At 37.6% G+C, this 25182-nt stretch overlaps 1 protein-coding gene across 50 annotated transcripts in view; it reads right to left on the reverse strand.

Annotated features, from left to right (window-relative positions):
* The window catches only part of RIMS1 (regulating synaptic membrane exocytosis 1), a 545565-nt gene that overhangs the window by 180960 nt on the left and 339423 nt on the right, over nucleotides 1-25182 (reverse strand). For all 50 annotated transcript variants that reach the window (XM_045294412.1, XM_030886813.2, XM_030886812.2 and 47 more), the window contains 4 exons: nucleotides 10186-10253; nucleotides 9492-9602; nucleotides 6992-7091; nucleotides 1868-1991 (listed from right to left, as the gene is read on the reverse strand). In XM_045294412.1, coding sequence (XP_045150347.1) covers nucleotides 1868-1991; nucleotides 6992-7091; nucleotides 9492-9602; nucleotides 10186-10253 — 403 coding nt within the window. The remainder of the gene's footprint in view (nucleotides 1-1867; nucleotides 1992-6991; nucleotides 7092-9491; nucleotides 9603-10185; nucleotides 10254-25182) is intronic.

Genomic DNA, 25182 nt, shown 5'->3' on the forward strand with positions numbered 1-25182 from the left:
ATTCTTTAAAATGTTTAAAAATGATTTTGAAAAAAATATCATTACTAAATTACTATTATTATTAATTAGTAATTATAAATTGCTAATATTTTCAAGAATATATTTCCACTTGATGTTTATGCAAGCCTTACAAACTGGTAAGCCACAGGGGAGGTGGCAGGACCATTTCAATGACAAGGAGGAGCATAAAGGTCGAGGGGCGCCTATTTGACAGCTTGGCAGAGGATGAATACCCCAGATGTCTGCTGCTGCTGAGACTGTGCTGATCCACATACAATACACTTGAGATTACATCACTGTAGCTCTAGAACTCACGCTACTCCGAATTCACGTTAGCCTTCTGCTTTCAATGAACTGCATGTGCAGAACAGAAGTACACTGAACATATTATTAAAACCCAGCTGTATTATTCTAAAATTTTTCAACTATCAGGAAAATTGGTGCCAGATCTGATTTTTCTAGTTTCAAGTAATCTTTGTATTTTATATACCTTCAGTTCCACAATCATGATAATTAAAGTTTGGCTATGCACATTATCAATATTCAAAATGATTTCATATGAAGTGAAACCTAAGAAAATGTCATTCCAGTCTGCTTTAATTGTCCATGAAGATTTAGGTCACAAATATCAATTATATTTAATTTGAATCCTTTTAAATCCACTATGTGTCTGAACGTATTTGGGCAATGTGCACACACTTGATTTTAAATTTTAATTTTTACACTTTGATTCTAATTTACTTACCTCCTTTCCAGCCTCATATTTACCTGAGCACTAAAACATATGTCATATAAAACTAGCATAAATTACTTAATGGTGTTGTTTTAAAAATCTACATGGAAATGAATAATATTTTTGAGAATATCTTCAAATTTTACTCTTAGTAAGCACCACTTAGGAATTGGTTGTAAGCTAGCTTTTATTTTAGAATTTTAATAAGTATATATTACTATTATTCTTTGGAATATATGATCAGATATTTCCAGATTCTTGAGAATTAGGATTTATAATTTTATTTTCTTGTATGTTTTGCATTGACATATTCATGAGAACAATACAAAAATTTTAAGGTCAGCATTTTTCAACATAAAATACCTGAATTAAGAGTTCTACAATATTTAGGAGATAAGAAAAAAATTATTTCCAAGAATACATCCAAGCACTAAAATATAATAAAACAGTTCAAAATGCCTTCCAAAATTTACAGGTTGGCAAAATGAATATTTACTTCAGATTAGTTGGGTTTGCTAGGAAAAGCTAACAATATAGAGAACTCTATAAATAAATATTTTAAAAATCCCATTTTCTATAGATAAGTAAACTATGCTTAAAATGTAGGTTTCTAACATACGCTCAAATATTAGGTCCAATTAAAATGCTAAAAATGTTTCACATGTCTTGGCTGGTTTTTAATTGGAAATTAAAATTGGAACTACCTTTGGGTTAAAAATATATTAAAAATATTCAGTTCTTAGTAGAATAATATAAAGTTGATGTAAACATGTACAATTATTACTACTTTATAAACCACAATAAGGTGAATTTGCCATTAATTCCTTTTAAGGAAATACTGCTCACTAAATAAGAATTAATAAAAATAGTTCTCCATTAAAAGAATATATTCTTATGTTATATTTTACTCACAAAAATATGTATTAATACCTTTTGATATTACAACCATCAAATTGTGGAGCATCTAAAATGCAGTGAAGAAGATCCCAGTATTCAAAAGTAAAAAATTAAGATTTCAAAAACTAAAATGTTTGCCCATAATTGAAGAAAAACTATCCATGTATAATTTCTTTTTAAAACCCTGCTAATACATGTCATTTACTAAACTTAAGAAGTAAGTTTTTTTAGCCTTACCCAATAGGCCTTGAAACAATAATTTCAACTTGAGGCTCTGATTTTGATTCTAAAATAATGTTGTAAACTTCTTCATTTGTAGCTCCCGGCAGGGGTTTACCATTCCATTCTAGAACTTCATCCCCTTGAATTTAAAAAAAAGGGTATTTTTTTACCTTATATATTATTTTTTCTTTTTTTTTCTCTTTTTTAACAAAGAAATGCAAAACATATACAAATAGTTTAATTGCTCCTAGGCTTTGCTTTCAAAAGCAAATTGGTTGCCATCTAATGTCAGCTAAATCGCTCTTATAAATACTTTTTGCTTTTCTTTTTATTTTCTATTTTCCCCCAGAATATTACTGGACACTGAAAACAATACAATAGAAAACTACCTTTATCTTTTGAGATATACCAGAAAAAATATAAGGGGATTTCACGCTATGGGATGGGATTAGCACAGCCTATTTGTAAACATTAAGAAATAATAATTAGCAGCATGCTCTCTGTACAGTAAATGTAGGCGGCTCTGTATGTGAAAGATTCTTATTAAACTCTTTGCATTAGTCCTGTTTTATTTTTGGCAGAGACAGAAGTTAACATGTTAGCATGAATCATCCAGTTATAAGTTATGCTTCATTGCCTTTGCCAGATGCACAACAGAATAAAAATGCATGAGAGGATTTGAATTCACACCTAGAGGGGAACGCAGGTAGCTAATGGCAAGATTACAAAGCAAGCAGATGTAAAACTGTTGCATGACAGTTAACCCACTTCCAGATGTTCAAAACACACGTTTTTTACACAGTATGTGTTTGTGAGTATAAGGTACAAGTAGAATCTACTTACAAAAATAATAAAAATTAATATAGTCCTCATTAATTGGTTAAATATTCTGAGTTCGAACAAAGATAGCAATAGGATCAAGTGTCAACAGAATTGGGCTAATCACATCTTGTTACTAGATATTTCATCATTAGATCATTAGGGAAAAATACTTTTGATTTATAAATTTTTTATCTGTAAATATGTTGACTCCTGGTAGGTCAAATATACAAAGGTAAGTTCCAGACTCAGTGGCAGCTTGATGTGTCTTAATTTATTTTATACTCCTTCTTATGTTGTGTCTCACAGAGTCTAGAACATTTCAGTATCTAAGGATCTAAGTGTTTCACTAAATAGAGCAACATCGCCCTTATACATTTTAAAGCTGGAATATAAACATAAATCTTTAGATCTTAACTTGATCTTTTCAAAATGAAAGGTTGTTCTTTATAAACAGAAACAAAAACACTACGGTTATTTTAAAGTGAGTCTCCCTTAGTTGTACTGATGATTTATGCAAACATCAAAGAGTAAGCATTTGAAAAGCACATAATGCTAATTTGGTTTGCTAAAGGAGTTTTATTACTGAATTATTTCTAATAGGCCTGAGCAATTACCTAAAAGAGTTTTTTAAAATCAGTACATTTCAATAAAAAACAAAACAAAAAAGACAAAAGTACAAATAATTACAAATATAACATATACTAGGAATATTTTCTGTTTATTTTGCAAAAAATGATTATAGTATTATTCAGTACATGCAGATATCTATGTGTACATATATTTAAACACTATAAAATGTTTTAAAGAACAATACTTACACTGGTTATTTCTGTTCTGACACTGGTAGTTTTTAATTCTATTTTGTCCTATAGCTTTTGTGTGTATCATTGCTGGATGGAAACCATTAAATTGATTTTATTACCCAGCGACAAAGTTGTTAATGGCATTTTGCCAAGCTACTTCATAATGAAATTATTCCTTTTAAAGATATCAACCGGGAGGCAAAGCTTGTTAATATCATAGTAACTTAATGCCTTAATTATTCATGTGTAGGTCTAAGCCTCCTAAGTCAAGACTTATGCCTAGGAGTTTCATCTAAAAATCAGAAGGGCTGTTGATGGCAGGGCAGTAGCCATCACTACTCCGGGTGGAAATTTCAGAAAACAACTTTAGAATTAAGGGAACATTAGATGAACTTTGAAGGATGGACAGACATTTTCAAGAAAGGGGAAGGTAGTGGAAGTAGCTGGGGAGTTAAGAAAAGACAAAGCCTATTGAACTCTGACTTCAATAAATAGCTGACAAGTGGTCCGAATGAGTAGTGTCAGCATCAATTTTGTGTTTTAAATGATTGAACTGAATAGCACAGTGTATGGCCCTGTGGGGGTTATGACCAGACAAAGCTTAAGCGATATTAAACTAAGATCATAAGTTTTGAATAAAGGTCGCACTGCTTTAAAAAAAAGGTGTAGTTTTACAAGCCACTGAGGACACTATCAAAACAGAAGGAAAACATAGTTCCAAAGTCATAAGAAAAACAAGAAGAATATGTTATAAAAATTACAAAAGTGCTTTTCTTTTTTCTCAAATATATCACTTGCTTACAGTGAAAAGTACACGTATCTGTTGGGTAGCTATTTATGCCATGTGTTTAACATTTCAGATTGATGCTTTTCAGGCCTCGGGCTCATAAGGTTGTTAAACAATGAACTGATTCACTAAGGAACATTTCTGAATATGAAAATACCTCGGTTGACTTAAGCAATCTTTGTATTAATACACAGAGACGAAAAATCAAAAGCCATCATATACACAATCTGATGTGCAAATTCGTGTCGTCCAAATGATCATACACTCTGCATAGTCAGCAGAAGTGATTCCATGTGAGGCTTATACTGAGGTCACTGAACAAGCAAAGACTCGGGACACTGAGAGAAGCACTGTGGTGAAGTATGCATTCATTTCTGGCTGAATCAAAATCAGTCCCTAATTCGCAATCAAGTCCATGGGAGCATCAGTCACAAATCAAACGGCAGCCTATAGCCTTGGAAAAGTCTGTGGCAAAACATTTTCTTAAAATGTTAAAGAGCAAAGAGGTCATTTTAAGGTCCAGCTGACCCAAGCCATGGTCCTCAATGCCTCGTATGCAGATGAAAGCTAGACAAGGATTATGGAGAACCACTGAAGACTTACAGAGCCTGGAATTGGAGTGCGACGCCAGGCCAATGGGTTCAGTTTTGGTCTTTGGGGAGTGAGTGGTTACATACGGGTTCTGCTTTTTTAGCTGTTGCCCTTCAGGTACCACAGTGCTCCAGGGGAAAGGGAGGCTTTTTATGCTCCCATAAAGCCTTGGGAACCCCAGAGAGGGTCACTGGGAGTCCAAATGAATTTACAACAGAAATGATGTATTTGAATTATGGTGTTGCTGAAGACCATGTAAAATACCACGGTCTGCCAGAAGGGACAAACATGCCTTCTCAGTGGTCAAAATGCCCCTCAGAAGTAAGGTGATGCGACATGTCTCACTTACGAAGGGCATGTTCTTAGGCAGTAACAGCCCCCGGGGGAGATCATGCTTGACAGAGCAGAAGGTCAGTGCGAAGGAGCGAACCCTTCAACGAGTAGCTGCCACATGGGCTACAACGGAGGGAGGATGGGGAGGATGGTGCAGGCTCTGCCGTGTTGTGTTGTGTTGCACACGGGGTCATTAAGAGTCAGAAACAACTCCGTGGCGCCTACCAACCACATGGTAGTACACCACCATAGCTCTTCACAACGACTGACTATGGAAGAATGAGCTCTGACTTGAATTTTCTGCTTAAACAAAATGTAGAAAGCCAGTCTATGAGGAAAAAATCTAAACGGATTTAAACCGGATACAATGTAAACAATCACATCAAAACTGTGTTATAATATATTCCTTGAAAAGGTCTCAAGATTTATATTCTTAGGTATAAAAATTTAAAAGACAGCCTACCACGTTCTCTCTTTGCTCCAAGTTAAACTTAGCTGTCACATCTGTAAGCAGACACACTCATCTAAAAGCTTCTGCTAAACGCTAAAGTCACAAATATCAAGCAAAATCAGTATGTTTATATGATTTTTTTTAACTGTAAGGAATAGTAAACAAATTATCAAGATAGATTCATAAATAGTTAATGCTATATTTATGCTATATTTGAATATAGTGAATCACTTTAATGTCTTATACTAAGGCTAAAAAAGCAATATAAGTAACATTTCCACATGCAAAGACACATCTAAATAAGTATAATGTATGCTGTAAGCGGAAATGAAGCTGTCCGCTTCCATAAATATGTACAGCCTCAGAAACCCTCTAAAGCAGCGGTTCTCAGCATTCCTAGTGCCGTGACCCTTTAATACAGTTCCTCATGTTGTGGTGACTCCCCCAACCATACATTTATTTTCCTTGCTACTTCATAACTGTAATTTGGCTACTGTTATGAATCAGGCGAAAAGGAACATTCAGTCCCCAAAGGGGTCGCGACCCACAGGTTGAGAACTGCTGCTCTAAAGGGTCACCATGAATCAGAATAGATTCAATGGCGGGGTTGTTTTTTGGAGGGGTGTGTTGTATGCTATATAGAAATTAAAATATGCTATCACATGACATGTGTAAGAAATAGAAGTATGCTTGTTCTTTATTTAAAAAAAAAGAAATTTCTCCTGACAAAGTGTTTGGGGCCGCTCTGAAAATCCACCAAAGAGCCATGGTGGTACAGAAGTTAAAGTGTTTGAGCGCCAAGTCAATGGTTCAAACCCACCAGCAATTCTACTGGAGAAAAATGTGGCAGGATCATTCTGTATAGATGTACAGTCTTGGAAACCCAGTGGAGCAAGACTACTTTGTCTTTCAGGGCCTTTACAACTCCAGACCTGCTTTATAGCAGTGGATGAGTTTATAAAAAATTACTAATTACTGCAGATTCAACATAGTGTTAAAACCTTAAATACTGATACTGATTCCTTTTTTCTCTCTCTCACAAAGCTTAAATGTAAAGATTTTGAAGAAGTTCTGTAACAATTTTATGAAGGCACCCACAATGAGAAATCCATCAGTACTCTACTCCTATATATTTTATATAAGTAAAAGTCCTGTCCTTATTTTCCTCAAATTGTCACGTATCCACAGTGCTAATATATTAAGAGAAAACTAAGTTTCCAAATGGAAAAATATGTTATCCATACATTAAAATAGGTTATCCTTTTACTTTTTGTATAGACAACTCACCCAAAACTGAGAACCAAGTCGTGCATAGACAACTTACTGTTGAGGTGGGAAGATGGAAACTTTACCTGCTCGCAGGTGTCCAACTACATCTGCGAGGCTGCCCTTCTTTACTTTGGTGATGAAGGCTCCAAGGCGTCCTAAGTCTGTCATTTTTCCTCCAACAACCTGGATAAGTATAATTATAAAGGCTCATATTGAACCAGAAGTTTGCTACTCTGAGGGATTAATCCCATAGATCTTTAGAAGCATTTACAATTCAGTGTAGAGACATTAATGGAGCAAAATAGGTTTTGGATTCAAAGAACTGGAAGTATAGTTTGGGGAAGAAAACACCAAAACTCATGACACTTGAGATGGTGATGTGCCCTCAGGAAGTTTATATGCTAGTGTCTTTTATTAATCCGCAACATACAGACCCCATGGATAATGGACACAGGCAGTTCCAGATCACCAGGAGATTGGTTCCGAACCGTGCCAAAATCTCTAAGATTTTGTCAGGACGTTCAGCAGCCTCTGCCTAGTTCAGTCTGGCCAAGAAAGTATCACTGAACAGATAGGAATTTCCAAAGATAAGATGAGCTGGCAATGCATGTCCAAACTTGGCTAGAAATGAATCTCTCCCTTAGAGATCAAAGGTGGCGTACGTGTTGCACAGCAAGAAAATCTCTTGTGTTTGAATTTGGAGTCCAGTGAGGAGCAGAACTGAACTGCTCAAACTGGTGGTGCCCGCTCAGTCAGAGTGGCTGGCTGCACCGCATCATCCTCTTACAGTCCTACCAACAAGCCAGCCTCACACATCCCGCTGCTGTTGCAGGGCCTGGGATTTATCCTGTTCTGAGTACCGTGCTGACTCAGCCAAATAAGAAACCTTCCTCTTTCACTTTGTTGGTGACGACAGAACTAGGTTAAATGACAAATAGACATCTTCCTTTGGTAGATCTTTGCATTATGGGACTGTCCATTCGCTTGGAAGGTAGGTGCCATGTCTTTGTAGTGATAGGTACATGTAAGACTCGATGGGCCAGGAATTCATGCCAAGAACAAGACAATTTGAGGAACCCATCTACCATGATATAAAGAGCAATAATATACGTACATCTGTTTCTCTGTGCTATGAGGCAGTTGAGTAATCTACTTAATGATACACACACATATCCGCTCCTATCTGACACGTAGTAAAGTCTGATTACATTACTGAGCAGCACATTCACCTGTATTTCCTACCACACCTAGAATTGAATACATCTGAAATACTTGCAAGTTTTTAATGTATTCCAATGCAGGAATGCAAATATATACAATTAAAAGTGGGGAGAGTATTATCCAAGACTGAAGCTGATTCACAAGATTTAGGACATGTCCATTAGTGTAGTAATCAAAATTTACCCTAAGATTTGATTTACACTGTAAATCAAAATTTACAGCGAGAGAGATTAATGGCAATAATCAATAAGATAACACTATGAAGTGCACTGAGCTTTTTTGTGCCTTTTGTTTTTGTTGTTGGATTGAAGGTCAATGGTTTTGAAGAGGTCTAACCTCACTGTTGTAGCATAATCTTTTGGTACACTATACACACACACACACACACACACACTTTATATACATATCATACACACAGAATAATTTTAAAGCAGCATCTCGGAACACATCTTTAGGTCTCCATATGTAAATCAATCATCTATAACAACCCTTGGTGACCTGGTAGTTAAGCATTAAGCTGATAACTAAAAAGCCAACAGTTTCAGCTCTACTTGCCACAGCCTTAGGCTTCTTTACATGGAAAGTGTAGGGGTCAGTTCAACTCTGACTTACAGTCACTGTGAGTTGCCATTAACTCCCCTGCAATAGGATTATATGTATATGAGTATGTAAAAATATAAGGAAGCCTGGTGGCACTGTGGATTAAGTAACCATAAGGTCACTGGTTCCAGCCAGTGATTGAAGATGAGGCTATCTGTTCCCGTGAATATTTGCAGTCTTGGAAACTTTAATACTTATATAGGAATGCTGTAAATCAGAATCAGTTGCAGTGAGTGGGTTATATTCATATATACTTTTATAAAATAAAGAATGCTCATAACTTATTAGTGTGTCTATTTCTATTTATTATAATTAAATTAATATTTTCATAAATATATTAGATATATTTTATTATTTCAACATTCTACCAATGCTATTGAAAATAGAAAGCAATCTCTTTAATGATGTTTCATATTGCTTCCCAGAATGCAATAAAATGATGAGATCTACATTATCTAATTTTATGACCTCCTATTAAAATTCTATTATATGTTAACATCATCTTTGAACTTCATATTCAGAGAAAACAATATTTTAGTTTACCAATAATTCACTGTATTTTCCTAACACATTTGTACGTTAAGTTAATAAGATGATTTGTAGAAATCAACTCTGATAAATCTGCTATAAAACAGCAATATGTAAACACAGACATATTCACTACAGAAATTTTATTTTGAAAAATCATTGTCAGAAACTTTGTTTAATGCAATCTGCACTCTAATTCATCCTCTAAAAAACATTTAAAACTAGCATACTTACTTTCAGACCCAGTAATGCACCTGATTCTTTGGGCATGGTTGTTCTCTTGTTAAGAATAACACGTCCAATTAGTCGGTCTCCCTCTTTAGACGGTTGCCACGTTACAGGATGCTATTGAAAATTGCCAAAGTTGTTGTTGTTGTTTTATCTGCATAATATGCTTCCTTTCTTATAGACACTGAATTGTATCATGGTACAATTTCTTCAGCTAAAAGCCAGTGAAATTTTCATTCTGGGGGATTTATCCTTGGCTTATCACAATTCATTTAGAGGTATATTTTATTTACACAGAATGTTGATTAATTACCCTGAATACTACTACTGAAGATAGTTAACAATTAATTAATTATACATCCCTAATATTTTCTTCTAATAGGAAGTTAACTAAAATATAACTATATTGTATATCAAGGAATCTAAATCTGCATTTGGAATTGTTCTTAATCCTTAGCTAAATATTATGTCCTTTTTACATATTCATTATTTGTTAATTACATTTTATGTATTATAATTATTTGGTAATAAGTATTTTACTGCATTTTCTTCAAAACTGTACTGTAAAAACAACCTGTATTTTTCTCTAATAAAATGTCTAATGTCGTAGAATAAGGTGATTTATAATACAACAAACTAAGTACAAAGAAGGATGCCTACACTATGCCTGACTTCGAACACTCACTCCCAGAAAACTTACCGAACTAATAGGCGATGTTTCCCTGCTGTGCCACGTGGCGGGATCCAACCAGTAATAATCCAAGTCACCTGCACAAGAGAAAAAGAAAAAGGATGATGAGAAGTATGCTGGCATTTAAAATGCTCCACTCTAAGTAGGACTTCTTCAATCTATAACAAAGGATTATGAAAGAAAGGTGCAATCCTAAAGGTTTACATACAATAATGATGTACATCTGCATTGCAACGATGGTGACCCAAATAACAGGAAAGAATACGTGTGATAAATGCATTTTATACAAATGGAGGGCTACCTTTTTCTAACATAAATCGCCCTTGAGCATTTTCACATGTAAAATACTGGAAAGAGCTGCCTAAGCGCCACTTCCACATTGGGCTGCTCATAAGGAGGCTCAGCCTGCCACCTAGTGCAGCTGCAGAGAACTGCATTCATTGAGCTCAAGTGCTCAAGTGCAGTGTCTTCTTGTCTTCTGTTTGGAACTATAGTATGTGTTTCAAAACTATACTCTGGATTCTATCCCCTTCCCCTCTCATCTAAGAAACATGACACGATGGTGTGTATTTTATTACGAATAACAGTTGGGGCAATAGTGCACACAAATAATAGGATATTTGGGTTTACTACTACGATGAAGGCAATAAATAATTCTAACTTATAAACATGCATCCATTAGTATTTAATTTGTTAGTTTTTAGCTTAAAAATATAACTACAAAGAAAATATGTGAGGCACAACAGAGAAGTCTGAGTAGAAAGCAGCAGTGCTTTAAGCAGTACACAGGAAGGAAGGCTAGACAAAAAGCAGGCACGGAGGACAGAATGGCACAGCATGTAGGGGATCAAGGATCTATCACATCTAAATATCAGATTAATTTAATGAAAAATTTCTCTTTAGGGATCTTGAAAGATAAAAACAAGATTGTAAGCAAAGCATGCCACTCAACAATGCGGTATCTAGTTGACTTCTGGAAACATGCTTGGGAACACATGAAAGTCATAGGTAAATAATTGTATGTAGGTATCAGACATGGCACAGATAGGCATATTGATCACAGAAATGCAATAGCAAATAAAGTACTTTAAATCCACTAGGTATCAAAAATCCACATGCCTCATTTTCGTAGTAGCTGCTTCTTTTTTTCTTTAACATAATAATCTTCATAAAGGTTGAGATAAATTTTCACTATCCTACAATTAATACTAAAATGTCCTTCAAATTTTTCATGTATATAAAAGCAGTATGCACTATGAAGGGATACATATTTAAAATTGCATTAGCATATATGCTGCTAAAATGTAGCCCATGTGGAATCCATGTGTCTGAAAACTGCATATTTTAAATACAGACTTTGGCTTGGGTGCCAAAGGTTATCGATTTCTAATCTACATGATTACCTCAACTACTGGAATACAAGAAAGTTGTGAAACAAAAATTTTCCCCATTATGATTAGTATTTACAATCGCTTTATATGTCTATCTTTAAAGCCTTTAGCATTATGATACCATTGCTCTTTAGAGTGTAACTTAGTTGAAATAAAATTGCACCTTTTACTAAAAGAAATGTTACTGATTATTCAAAAGATCATTGTTTTAATTTATAAAGCTTTCTCCTTGATGTTCATATATCTAGTAATAAGGCCTCAGGAGGTCTTAAATGCTAATCTGCATTTAAATGCTGTTGCAATCAGTAGAACCATTTGGTTGGTAGGGCTACTAGGTTTTCCTACAAAAGAAAATTACCGCATATACTCGTGTATAAGCTGAGTTTTTCAGCACATTTTTAATGCAGCTTTTGTGGTACAATTAGGTGCCTCAGCTAATATTCGGGCTGGCTTATACTCGAGAATATATGGTAGTCTTAAGCTGAAACTTCTTTGAGGGTTTGGGCTTAAAAATGACAAAAATTCATCTTATATAGACTTTGAGAAAAGAATATGTTTACTGCATCCCCCCAATAACAGGATTTACATCTTAAAAACGGTGTACTTGGACATCTCTTTCAGCCTCATGTCTCAATCTTTCTTATGGTGGTCTCTGTCCTTGTGGTCAGACAAGGTCAGGATCAGACAGTTACAGCCCGTAATGGCCCAAGGACAACAGAAGGAGACACTGCTGGGTTCTATGCTGGAGCCCTGTTGTACATCACTGTGTCAGCCCTTCTCTTGAACTTCCTCCTTTCCCCCCAGTGGTTAATCCCCCAGAAGTGGGCAGCTGCAGTACTAAATCCTACTGCTATTTGTAAGAGTTTCGGTGATGAATTCCTCAGAAGTAGATCTACTACTCTTTCCTGTAGTCTGTGTTTAGTCTAGAATTTCCACTGGAACCTGTTCACCTTGGGTAACCCTAGTGGTCACTGAAAGACTGGAGAAATCTCTTTCAGCTTCACAGCATAAGCACCACAGTTCAATAAACTGACAAACAGGTGATACCACATGCTGGCACAGTCTTTATTTTACCTGTCTTCTGTTAAACAGATGGAGACACAGATCTGGTGACTATTCAATGCAAAGGTGCTCCTCATATGCAAAGATAAGCCAAGGCTGATGTTTCTAGTAAATTTGGAAGATGATTTCCAGCATATTCTTTTTCATGGAAACACTGTTTTCAGACAGTGGAATTCTATCATCTATAGCCTTTGTTATCAGGAGAGGCCAGTCTCTGGAAAAAGGACATCATGCTCGGTAACATAGGGGGGCGGTGTCAAAGAGGAAGGTCCCTGACAAGATGGATCAACGCAATGATGCACAGTGGGCTCCCCCATCAGGACAACTGGGCAGGGGACACAGGACAGGGCGGCACTCCGTTCTGCTGTCCACAGGGTTGTGATCAGTCAGAACCAACTCAACACAGCTGACGACAACAGCACCACTTTTGTGATGCACTGATCTCAAAGGGGAGACTAATTTGGATGTATGGTTTGGATGTATGGTTTGGATGTATATACAAGGAAGGGTTTTAAAAACTTCCTAGAAAAATGGAATCAAAACTAATGGAACATTTCCACAAACTCATTGAAGCTCTCTTGTATTTATGTCAGGTGTCCTTCCAATTTCCCCACCCCATTCCTCACCCCACTCCCCGAAGTTCACCAAGTGATTTTAATGGCAGCCTTCATAGATCTTCCATTATCCTAAGAATGCGAATAGGAATGCTACAGATTGTATATCTAAAGAAGTACTTTGAAATTCTGACCATACACAGACGTTTAAGTGTAAAAAAAAATTATTTTTTTTAACTCGCCACTGAGTTGATTCTGGCCCATACTAATTTCAGGCATTGTTGCAAAGAAGAACCACACCATAGAGTGTTCTTGATTGTCATTTTTAACATAGGGGGATCCGAGACTTAAGTGCTAGGACGCAAAGCAAAACGTCGGTGATACGAACCCATCAGTTGCTCCCTGAGAGAAAGTTTCAGCTTCCTTAAAGATTCGCATCCCTGGAAACCCTATGAAGCAGGTCCGTTCTTCCCTCTGCCATTGCTAAGAGTTAGAACAGACTCTTTGGCAGGGGATTCGGGGTTTGGAATCTTTTTAAAAAATAAATCATTTTATTGGGGGCCCTTACCTATATTATAACAACCCATACATCCATTATATCAAGCAGACATGTACAAATGTTGCCATCGACAATTTTAAAACATTATCTTTCTTCTTGAGCCCATTGTTATTAGCTCCTCTTTATTCCCTCCCTCGCCCGCCCTGCCACCTTTTCCAACCCTTAATATATGATGTATTGTTCTTACTATTTATACATATCTTACACCGCCTATTCTATCCCTGCACCTACCATCCAGGTGTTTGTCCCCGTTGAGGAGGGTTATTCCGTCATCATTGCTATCCGTTCCCTCTCACACACACACCCTTTCCTTTCCCTTCCCCTACCCTTCTGGCCGCATTACTCCCATTACTTTTTCTGAAGGGCTTGTTGATCCTGAATTCTGTATATAAAGCTCCCATCTGTACAGATGTATGTACACCAGTCTAGCAGGATTTGTGAGGTAGGCCTGAGCTCATAACAGTGAGGGGAGGAAGGATTGAAGAACTAGAGGAGTGTTGTGTGTTTTGTCAGAGTGGGGTTTGGAATCTTAAATGAGGCATAATACCAGGCCTTTCTTCTATACTACTGCTGGATTTAAACTGTGTACTTTGAGGTTCATGGTCAACCACAAACCATTTTGCTATCCAGGGATCTTGATTTTATATGCTTCCTAAAAATTGCTAAAAGGTACATATAAACACATATATTCAATGTTTTCACTTATAATAATAGTTGTATATTTATTATACAACCAAAGTCCCTTATGCTCTGGACAGTTTCTAAGAATCTCTATTGCTAATTTTATTATCAGTCTTTAAAATATATTGTTGTTTAAGTACTTACAAAACTAATTTTTTAATCTAAGTATACAGTTCTAAGTTACATATGTTCTCATTCCCTTGTGTGATAGTTACATAATCTGTTGTCAATTTGAGACTTAGGAGTGAAGGGGTGGAGTTTAGCCTGTCAATCAGGTCACAGCTTGATGACCTCATTTGGAGGTGCTAAGCAGATAACTAGCTCATTGGAGGCAAGACACACGCTCACACTCTGTTGAGACAGTCCTGCTGACAAGACACATGGAGCTACACTAGTGCCGTGGAGCTGGAGGACCCCTGCCAGAGCTGAGATGCTTCCACTGCCACTGGATCCACAAGACTTTCCACCCACTGGCCTGTGATTTTCTTGCATTCAGCATCATTGCATGTGTTTCTTAAGTCTGACGAGGACTTTATAGATTGATATTGAACATATGGGCTAATATCAGACTTATGGACTTGATCTGAACCTGGCTGGGATGTTTTCTCAATATTTAATTGCTCTTGTATATAAGGCTCTTTCTTATACACATATGAGTGTACATGAATGTTTCTCTAGACTACCCTGACTAACACACCATGTATTTACTAATTTTAAAAGAATGTACTGACTTAAATACACTATTTTCTTTATAATTCATGCATAAGGGAATAAGCAAGATTTAATTTTTTTTCTCAAAATATCTAGAACCTAGTATTTCATCAATACAAAACATTTTCCTTGATTATTTTTCTAACAGATAATTAAAATACTTATTTATAGGTGTCATGGGTAAAAAATTATAACTTCATGGTATTTTCTTATAGAACTGATATAAAAACTTTGCCTTTATATTTAATATCACTATAAAGAAACTAATTCACTCCTATCATTAATCTAGACTCTGAAAATGTTATCAGATATTTAAGTTTACTAAAATGGGTCACATTCATAACCAGACAAGGTCAGTGAAATTTTGAATATTATTTTTAAAGACTTTTAAAAGCAGCCTCTTCTTGCAATAATGTGAGAAAGGTAGCTGATTTAAACTTAATAAATAAGCACCAAATTGTCTATGCACCAATAAAAATCAGCTAAGTGACATGCGAGCTTACTTAAAGGAATTAACTCACAGACTCACTGCCAACCAGTCAATTCTGACCCCATCGCACAGAGTACAGCCGCCCCTTTGTGTTTCCCAGGGTTCCTGTATAGCTATATAGAAGCGGACAACCTCAGCTTCCTCATACAAAGAACCAGCTGTTCTTAAACCTATGTCATTATGATTAGAGTATGAATAATGCATAAAGTTAAGAATTTTGTGCTGTACAATGTCAAGAGTAAAAATATAAAGAATTAAAAGAACAATCAACCAACTAAATAAAAATAACTTCTAAATAATACAGAAGCATGATTGAAGGTACTGATTTTAAAGTTGTAAAGGAGAGGGTCAAACTCCAGTTTCACAAATGAACTTCGTATTAAATATCAGTTACATGAGTTATACTTAACCAAATAAAATATGTACCTAACGAACAGGCAGTAAATGAAAGGTTGTCTACATGAAAGTCTTTAAGAAGTACCAAATCTGAGCTTTTTCCAGCAAAAATACGTAGCATATTTTTCTCGTCATCATAATGAATGTTGATAAAAGATGGACCTCACACCAATTCCTTGACTGACTCAAAATTACTAGTGCATATCCATAATTATTCTACTTTCATCTCACAAAATAGCTTTTCCTCAACAAAATACGAGTGACATTTTAAAAATTCACAGAATAAAAATGAGAAGAATCACATTCCACGAAATTTCTTGTATCTTGAAAATAGGTGTCTAGAGCTTCCACAGAAGATGCTTAAACTGCACCCACTCACAGCACCGGGGCGACTCCGACCCCGAGCAACGCCATAGCACGGGGCAGCAGTCACTGCCCCTGAGAGCTCTGAGACTGCGGCACTACCTCAAATTAGGTGAGTGTTTCAGCTACAGTCTTGTAGCACACTACAAGGAGACATTAAAATATTGAGATACACGACGCTGATTGAGTGTATGCAGTCCTAAGAGAGAGATGTCAAGTTCAGGTAAGGCACAGCATTTTAAATAAAGTGCTAGATTAACTCACATGAGTTACTAAATGTTGCTCTCATTATAATTTGATAAGAAAGTTTGACAGTTTAATACTTTCTGGGGATATGACTTTGGGAAACACTTCACAGACTGATCTTAAAATCTTAAATTTAAGAATTAAGATAAAAATCTTACCTTTGAGTTAATATAATAAACATATAACTTCGAAAAAACGTTTTAGGATTTTAAAAGTCCATTTAAAAAATAGTTCTCTACCAGCAAAGGGCAAGTTTGCCCATTCTGAACACATACCTCACTGACTGCCAGGACGTTGAACTGTGAATTTCTGAGACTAACTCTTAATGGGAATACAAAGTCCTTTAGTAGAAAGTCTTTCTCTCACGCAGGGGCTGTTGGTTTTGAACTGCTGACCTTGAAGTTAGCAGCACAATGCGTAACCACTACGCCACCCAGGCTTGAGTTAACTGAGGAATTAATTGGGCAGTTTTCTGCGTCTCAGATCCAACGACTTGCTGTGTGCCATCAGGCCGTTCTGACTCAGAGACCCTGCGCACAAGAGAACAACCCGCCATGTACTCCTGCCTCAGCCTGGTAATTATTGTTGCGTGAAACTTAATTTCACCCAAGTTCATTTAGCAGCCGTCAACAATAAATAAGTCATATGTAATAGCGCTCACTATCCAAGTCCGGGAACACAAGAGGTACAGTGCACTAAGCGTTTGGCTGCCAATGGAAGCCTGGCGGTTTGAACTCACCAGCAGCTGTGCAGGAGGAACTGGAGGCAGTCGGTTTCATAAAGATTCACAGCCCACAAACCCCATGGAGTAGTTCTACTCTGTCTTCCAAGGTCATGATGGGTCAGAATCCAAATTGTCTTGGAGGTTTGGTTCCTGTTTAAATATATAGGCCAGGAGCCTCGGTGGCCAATAGTTTTGTGCCCGCTATTAACCAAGAGATTGGGGGTTAGAAACCACCAGTTATTCTGTGGTAAAAGCGCTGGCAATCTGTTTCTGTAGCGATTACCCAAATCAAAAACCCAAATCACTGCCATTGAGTCAATGCTGACTCATAGCCCCCGCCTGTGGGTTTCCCAGACTGTAACTGTTTACAAGTCTTTCTCCCATGGCGAGGCTGGTGGTTTTAAAATGCCGAGGATGCAAATTGCAGCCCAACTCATAACCACTACATCAGTAGGGATCCATGGAGATTACAGTCCCCTGGATCCACTGTGAGTAGGAACTGACTCAAGGGTCCCAACAACAGGAGCAGTGCCTAGGCATGAAAAGGCACTAGGAAAGTGTCCTTGTTAATTTTAACCACTAACCTACAAATACTGCAGCACATTTTATAAATAGATACCACACGCTTCAAGAAAGAAAGATGAGGTTGTCTGCTCTGTAAAGATTACTCTGTCCATCCTATATAAGATAGAAGGGCTACGTAAAGTCCATATGAGTCAGCACTGACTACTGGCAATTGGTTTACACTATGGTGAAATCAGTAATTCTGGCTGACAGCTGACTTATGCTCAACGTTCCTGCTACAGAAAAAATATATATGGTTCTTCAAATACTTTTTAGTGACTTCATTCAAAATCCATGCCAACACTCACCCCAAACAAAAGCTAGCTGAAAGTGAACCCTGCATAAACAGACTAGGTCCTTTGAACGCACAGCCTGGGGCAGCACTGGAGCCCTTCGACAACTATTTTTAAGTAACTAAAAATTCCGTTTCTGGTTTCGGCTCAGGGCAGTAAGAGGAAAACTGTGTTCCCCCTTGATAATCTCTTTTATCTTCAGCCATGAAGGTTCTGGAAGAGTGACTGTCCTATAAATTCAAGCTAAAAATTCACCTGTTAAGTTCCATTTATTTACAAAATCCTCCCCTTCCACCATAGAACCAACACCACTATCTTTGGCATATAAATTTGTTGAGTCAAGAAAATGGATCAGTTACTCTTAATTAAGTTAATGAGGTGGCAAAGATGTTTGTGTTCAGAAATTATTTATACTTACTGGAACCTTTAGTGTCAAATTAGAGAGAGAGAGGGAAATATTAAATATTTGCTCAAGGGCCTGTGGTGTCATCTCTGTATTTTATCATTTTAGGGAACAGGAAAGGAGGTTTGGTATCTGGAGAACAAAAAGGTGGGGGGGTGTTGTCCGACACAGGTCCAGGAAAGGAGGCATTAATACAGTCAACCGGCGAAAGTGGTACTTTCCTGGTCATATATCTCTGGTTAATTTGAGAGCCAAGTTTGGGGATGTCAACACTACCACCACACAATTCTACGAAACATATGGAACTCGGAATTAGAATTTCTGGCTGTACTCTACACTGTCAGATAATCATTTAGCTCTGGAGATATTATTTCCTATAGCCCAGCGGTTCTTAACCTTCGTCATGCCGAGACCCTTTCAGACAGTGCCTCATGTAGTGGTGAGACGGCAACCATCAATTTATTTTCATTGCTACTTCATAACTGTAATTTTGCTACTGTTATGAATCAGGCGATTCCTGTGAAAGGGTCATTCGACCGCCCAAAGGGGTCGCAACCAACAGGTTGAGAACCGCTGTGTATAGCATCTGTTGCGACTCTGGTGGCACAGTGGTTATAGCGCTCAGACAATACCTGACAAATTAGTGGTCAGAAACCACCAGCCACTCTGTCAGAGAAAGATGGGGCAGGCTGCTTCTAAACAAATAGATTTACACATGTTGGAAAGAGTTACGGCCAGTTCTACTATGTACTTTATGGATGCGATGAGTTCAAATCTACGTGACAGCAACTGATTCAGCTAGATGGGTTATAGAATCCATTGTTCCTTTGAGGCTAGAATGAAATACTATGTGAAAGTGCATTAATAAGACTCTTTTGCTCAACCCTCTGTCACCCCCACCAAATGACTGGGTGGGACTATGCAACCAGGGCGTGCATAACACTAATAGAGGGACTGGTCAGTGTGCGTTAACATACCCTGCTATAAGGGTGAAGGAGGGGTAGAGAAAGAAAGCCCAAGTCCTCTGAAGTGCAAAGGCCCAGCTCTCTGTCTAAAGTGGTGGAGCCCATGCCCAGAGGCCCCCAAGAGCTTGTCATGAAGCATATGGGACAGAGCAAGAGAAGCAAGGCCAAGACTATGAGACATTTGGTGAGACAGAGCGACAGGCAGGCTTCCCGGTCCAGGAGATCAGATTTACAACTAAAGAGCTGTCATACTAAGATGTCATGCTAAAATATATATTATGAACAATGTTCACAAAATATGCTTTGAAATAGGCTTAGAAAGCATTGAAGCTATTCTGCTGTTAATAAATTATTGGCCTGGTATCCAAATAGACGTTCAAGAATTTGGAATGAGTGCTGTTTGAGGAGCCCTGGTGGGGTATAGTGGGTTCTCCTAGGGTTCTTAAATGCAAGGTCAGCAGTGTGAAACCCTCAGCCTCTTGTGGAGTAAAAGGCGAGGCGTTCTACTCTCATAAAGACTCTCAGCCCTGGAAACACACGGGGCCAGATCAACCCTTTTCTGTAGGGTCTTTCCTGTAGGGTCACTAGGCATCATAATCAACTTGATGGCAGCGAGTTCCTTTAGTTGAACATTATTTTACTGCCACTCATTAAAGGATAGGGAAAGAGTCATCACGTACAGAAATAATGGTATCCATTTTTCCTGTCAAGGATTGAATTAAACCCACTGTCATCAACTCATGTATAATTCATCCTGACCCCATAGAGGGTTTCTGAGACTGTAAACTGTGCAAAAGTAGATCGTGTCCGCTTTCTCCCATGAAGCGGTTGGTGGACTTGAATCATTGACCAACCAGTCAGCCGTTCAAAGCTTACCCCGCAGTGCCAACTAGGCACCTAGGCGTTGAATCCAAAAGCAAACTCACTGCCACTGAGGCAATGCTAACTCATAGCGACCCCACAGGACAGAGTAGACTGCTCTGTACAGGGCTTCCAAAACTGTACATCTGTACTGGAGTAGAAAGCTGCCTCTTTCTTCTGTGGATTGACTGGTGGTTTCACTTGTGGCACCACGCCTCCCCAAGGGTGAATAATGCCCCCAACACCCACATATATGTGGTACATCCTAATCTTCATGCTTGTGCTTAGAAGTTCACTTGGGAATGGACTACCTTTGTGATGTTCAGAAGGTAGGAATAGTGTTGGGTATGCCTAAAGGTAAACCGTGAGCAGTGAGCAGAGCCCAGAAGCAGGAGGACCGATGCCAAGCCCCATGGAGGTCTCCACTGGTCCAGTGCACAAGCTGAGGAGAGCCAGAACGGACAGAGGAGGAAACCTCCTCCTCTGATCATTCAGGTGTCTGTCCTCCTCAAGGTTCCCTGCTCGAATCCACCGGCTGCTCCACTGGGGACAGATGAGGCATTCTGCTCCCATGAAGATCCAGAGCCTGGAAATCCTCAGGGACAGTTCAACCCTGTCTTACAGAGGTCCTATGAGTCAGAATCAACTTGATGGAAGGGAGTGAGTGGCCTACAAATGAGAGAGTAACATTCTGCTTGCTAAAGGCATCCACATGTGGTATTTCTGCCCTAGCAGCAATGGACACCTCAGATATCTCATAAACTTAACAGAAGTCTCAGAGATTCAAGCTGTCTAGAGATTTATGTTACTGGGAATCCCTAACTGGAATGTGATATAATCAATTATGCCAGTTTATCCAATTCATCCTTAATATAAAAATAAGTATTTTGTCATTTCTCCTTTATATGGTCATATTTTTAGATGTGAATAAAATGCTAACAGTATGTAAGCAAAATATATGACTGAATTTTTCTGTGCCGGGAAAATTTCCTTTGTATCCTTTATATATTTTTCTTATTACTAAGATAGCCCTGAGAAGATTTTACTGAAAACAACTTGTATTATACCTTAAAATTTATTTAGACTATGTATACTCTAATGTGGTATAAGATCCTTAGATTTCTGGAGTTTTTAATTTTTGTTGTATCAAGATTATATGAATGACTGATGGTCTTGAGAATAAAGCAGACGTTTATGTATGTGAAAGCTCATTTTGTATTTACCCTAAATCAACTATTAGATACTGTGAAGGCTAAAGCTATTTAAGATGGAAAATACCAGGTATTGGTTTGATTTTTCCTGATGTTGAAAGTTACATAAATGTAGATGTTTTAGATACCAAGACGCTTCGGGGTGCAGAAGCGCTTCTAAAACACTATGCTGCATGTTGGCATCTGGATCCTTCAATGTACTTATCTCAGAGAAAGCAGTCAAATTAAAATTTCCTCAAGTTTTTAACAACCACACAATTTTTAACAAACACACCCACACCCACACACTTAGTGACTTAGCCTTATAAAATAAATACCTTGGTCTTCAGGGAATCTAGTCCAGGACTGTATGTACTACTTGTATTAATGATAATAAAAATGAAAAATCCCCAAAGTCATTGATGAATGGGCAGAAGAAACTTTCCACACACAATACTTAAGATAGGAGTAAATTCCATGTGTAAATGTGGCTTATAGGCAAATGACTAAACTATTTCTCCCCCAGAAAGTATTCTGGATACCAAATCAGAAAAGCTGAAAATCTGAGGGAAACTTTTTTTTCTCCCCAGCCATGACTCTTCAGAAATAAGAACGTAGGAAGTGCTGTACAGGAGGGAAGTATTTGACAGCAATTTTCCAACTGACCAGGCTTCCACATTGACACTGAGTATTCCATTCACGTGGGAGAACAGGTTGTCACGTGCAAAGCCTCGGAATAACCAGCCAGGCAACCCTGTGGAAAAAATTGGGGTTTATTTGTTTCCATTGTTTGGGGGCTGGATATTAACCACAGGCTTACGAATACTGTACTGCTGGGTAAGTTTACAGCAAAGACATTACAAGGCACTGGAGATGGAACTCTATTTGGCTAAGGATGAAGGAAGTCTTTCTCCAGACAATAGTAACCAGCAGCTTGAACTCGCAATTTAACTCAAATGACCAGTGAATTTCCACCTGCCTCTAAACCCTAATGACGAGGAAATAATAGTAATAATTTAAAAACATGGTGTTTGATTCATTATCACCATTTTAATGATATAAACAACCACATGAATAAAAGCCAAATGAGGAAAGAGGCTAATTTTAAGGGAATATAAAACAAATAGAAGTTATTTATGAAGTAGTCATTCTACTCTTTTAAATATATATGCTATTTTTCAAATAAAAATAAATTTACACTCCAAGAAACAATGTTGGCACTGAAAGCAAATGTTTCTATATCAGAGCTCCCTCAAAGTAAGCTACTGTAAGTAATCTTCCTTTTGTTGCAGTTGTATTTTTCCTTTCTGCTTCTGTTTTGGGTTTGTAAACAAACACAAATTAGATATGGTAAAGGACTTTTTTGTTGTTGGAAATTCCTTGACTAATAGTTGGAAATCACTAAGCATGGGAATTTGGAGAACCTTTTATTTTATGTCTCAGCATTGTTCCAGAGAAAACTGCTAAGTATCCATATTCATACACCTTCAAAATAGAGCCCTGGAAAACTAGGTTGCAAAGTACCGCAAGGTCACTGGTCTAAATCTTTGCCGCAGTGCAAAAGTGGTCCAGCTGTGTAAGCCCTATTCTTTAACTGTATTCTACAGCCACAAGAGAGAAGCCAATTGTTCAAGATGGAACACAGAGGGCCTGAGAAAAGAAGTAAAATATACCATGCACTTGAATCATATATCCACTTTCATGATAAAGCAAATACAGTTAGTCAAAGACTAAACTACTGACTCGAGGAAATACTTAAGGAACTATAGGAAGGGCTTCAAAGAGTTTGTGGGAAATTTCCATTACTTTTGATTGCATTTTGAACTATTGAAAGACCCTTTGTATTTTTTTCACGCAGTTATTTCAAATAGCACTTAGTGTAAAAATTCAGAACAAAAACTATTACTTTGAAAAACTCAAAAAGTCTCACGTGCCTAGTTCTAAAGTGCCCAAAATTGGCTTCTCAGCTTTGTCATAAAGAGCTCTCTGGAGAAGAGAAGGTGGTTTCTACACAGAAAAGTACCCTTGCTAGGTGATCCTCTCTGAGCTTGCCTGGCTGTTTAAATCTGTGACTCATAATTAATAGCCTCAGTAAACGAGGGCACATTTCAGGACATATTGCCCCATGGTATTGTCCCCTTACATAAATCATAATATATTCAGAGGTCTTCAGGGGGGTATGCAAAGATAAACTCAGGACTGCTGTGTTGGGTTTCCAAGAGGGTAACTCTTTATGGGATTAGATAGCCTCATCTGATGGTTTCAAACTGCTGACCTTAGTTAGTAGCCCACTACACCACCAGGTCTCCTCAGAAATAAACAGGATTATCCAAATTATCCAAAATCCAAATCTGAATTAACCAAGTATCAGACATACCTCTGAATCACTTTTGGTATTAAAGTAGACTTTAAAGTGGGATCAAAATCAAACACACACCAAAACAAGCACATTCATAAATTTCTTACAATCCTGTGTTCATTAGTATATAGATTTTCCTTTCAGACTCGAAATGTCTTTGATGCAATGGAGAACTATTAAAAGTATATTGATATGCAGGTATTATCTGTAGCATATACAGCAAGATCTGGTCGAAAACAAATTTTATGAAGCATTTTGGAAACTTGCCAAGGAATAAAAAGCTAATAAAAAGGGCACTTCATCTACTGGAAGTGAGTATCACAAAATCTGAGTAACTGGACTTTCCTCCTAGAAAAGCCTGCTAGATCTTCCCACGAAAATTTCCAGGCCCAATCGTAAGACGGTTTCTCTGTTTTCTTTTTAACCCCATGGGACTCTTGACAATGACCACTACAAAACAGAAAATGGGTTGGACAGAGAGCCGTATTGACAGTGTAAGGGAGAGTATATGGAAACTTCTCAAAATCTCCAAGTAAACAAATGAAGTCACTTGGTTAGGGATCTATTTGCCCTAGGCACTAAGATATTTGTGTAGCTCTATGAACAAAACACAACACCCTGACTGAAAGTAAGACAACATCCACTAGCACCAACCGACGAAACCCCTGCTTGTTTCTAACAGGGACAGTGCGTGAAGTCAGTGATGAAAGGAACTTAAATGCAAACAAACCAAAACCACTGCCATCAAGCTGATTCCTCTGCAGAGCGTAAGTCTTGGTGGGAGCAGGCAGCCTCGCCTTTCTCAGAATAGCTGGTGTGTTTGAGCTGCTGACCCAAGGGGAGCCTGCCAAACCATGACTCACTTACTGACTGCCATCAGGGCTGATTCTGACTCATAGCTCCGTGGATACAGTGCTTTCTTTCTGGGCTGCCAATTGTAGGGTCAGCAGTTCAAAACCACAAGCCTATATTGGGGGAGAACAATGAGACTTTCTAGTTCCATCAAGAACTATAGCCTAGGAAACCCATAGGTACAGTTCTATCCTGTTCTATAGGGTCATTTTGATGACCAGGTCACCAGGGTAACTTAAATAAAGGCAGGTAACTTTTTTATTCTGTTGGGAAAGATTTACATTAAAATAATGTAAACCAGAGCAATATCAATTTGGTTGTCAAATGTTTAATACTTTATCC

Source organism: Echinops telfairi, unplaced genomic scaffold (genome assembly GCF_000313985.2).
Source record: "Echinops telfairi isolate 266 unplaced genomic scaffold, ASM31398v2 ScPeMD7_3533;HRSCAF=4204_0, whole genome shotgun sequence".
NCBI lineage: Eukaryota > Metazoa > Chordata > Mammalia > Afrosoricida > Tenrecidae > Echinops > Echinops telfairi.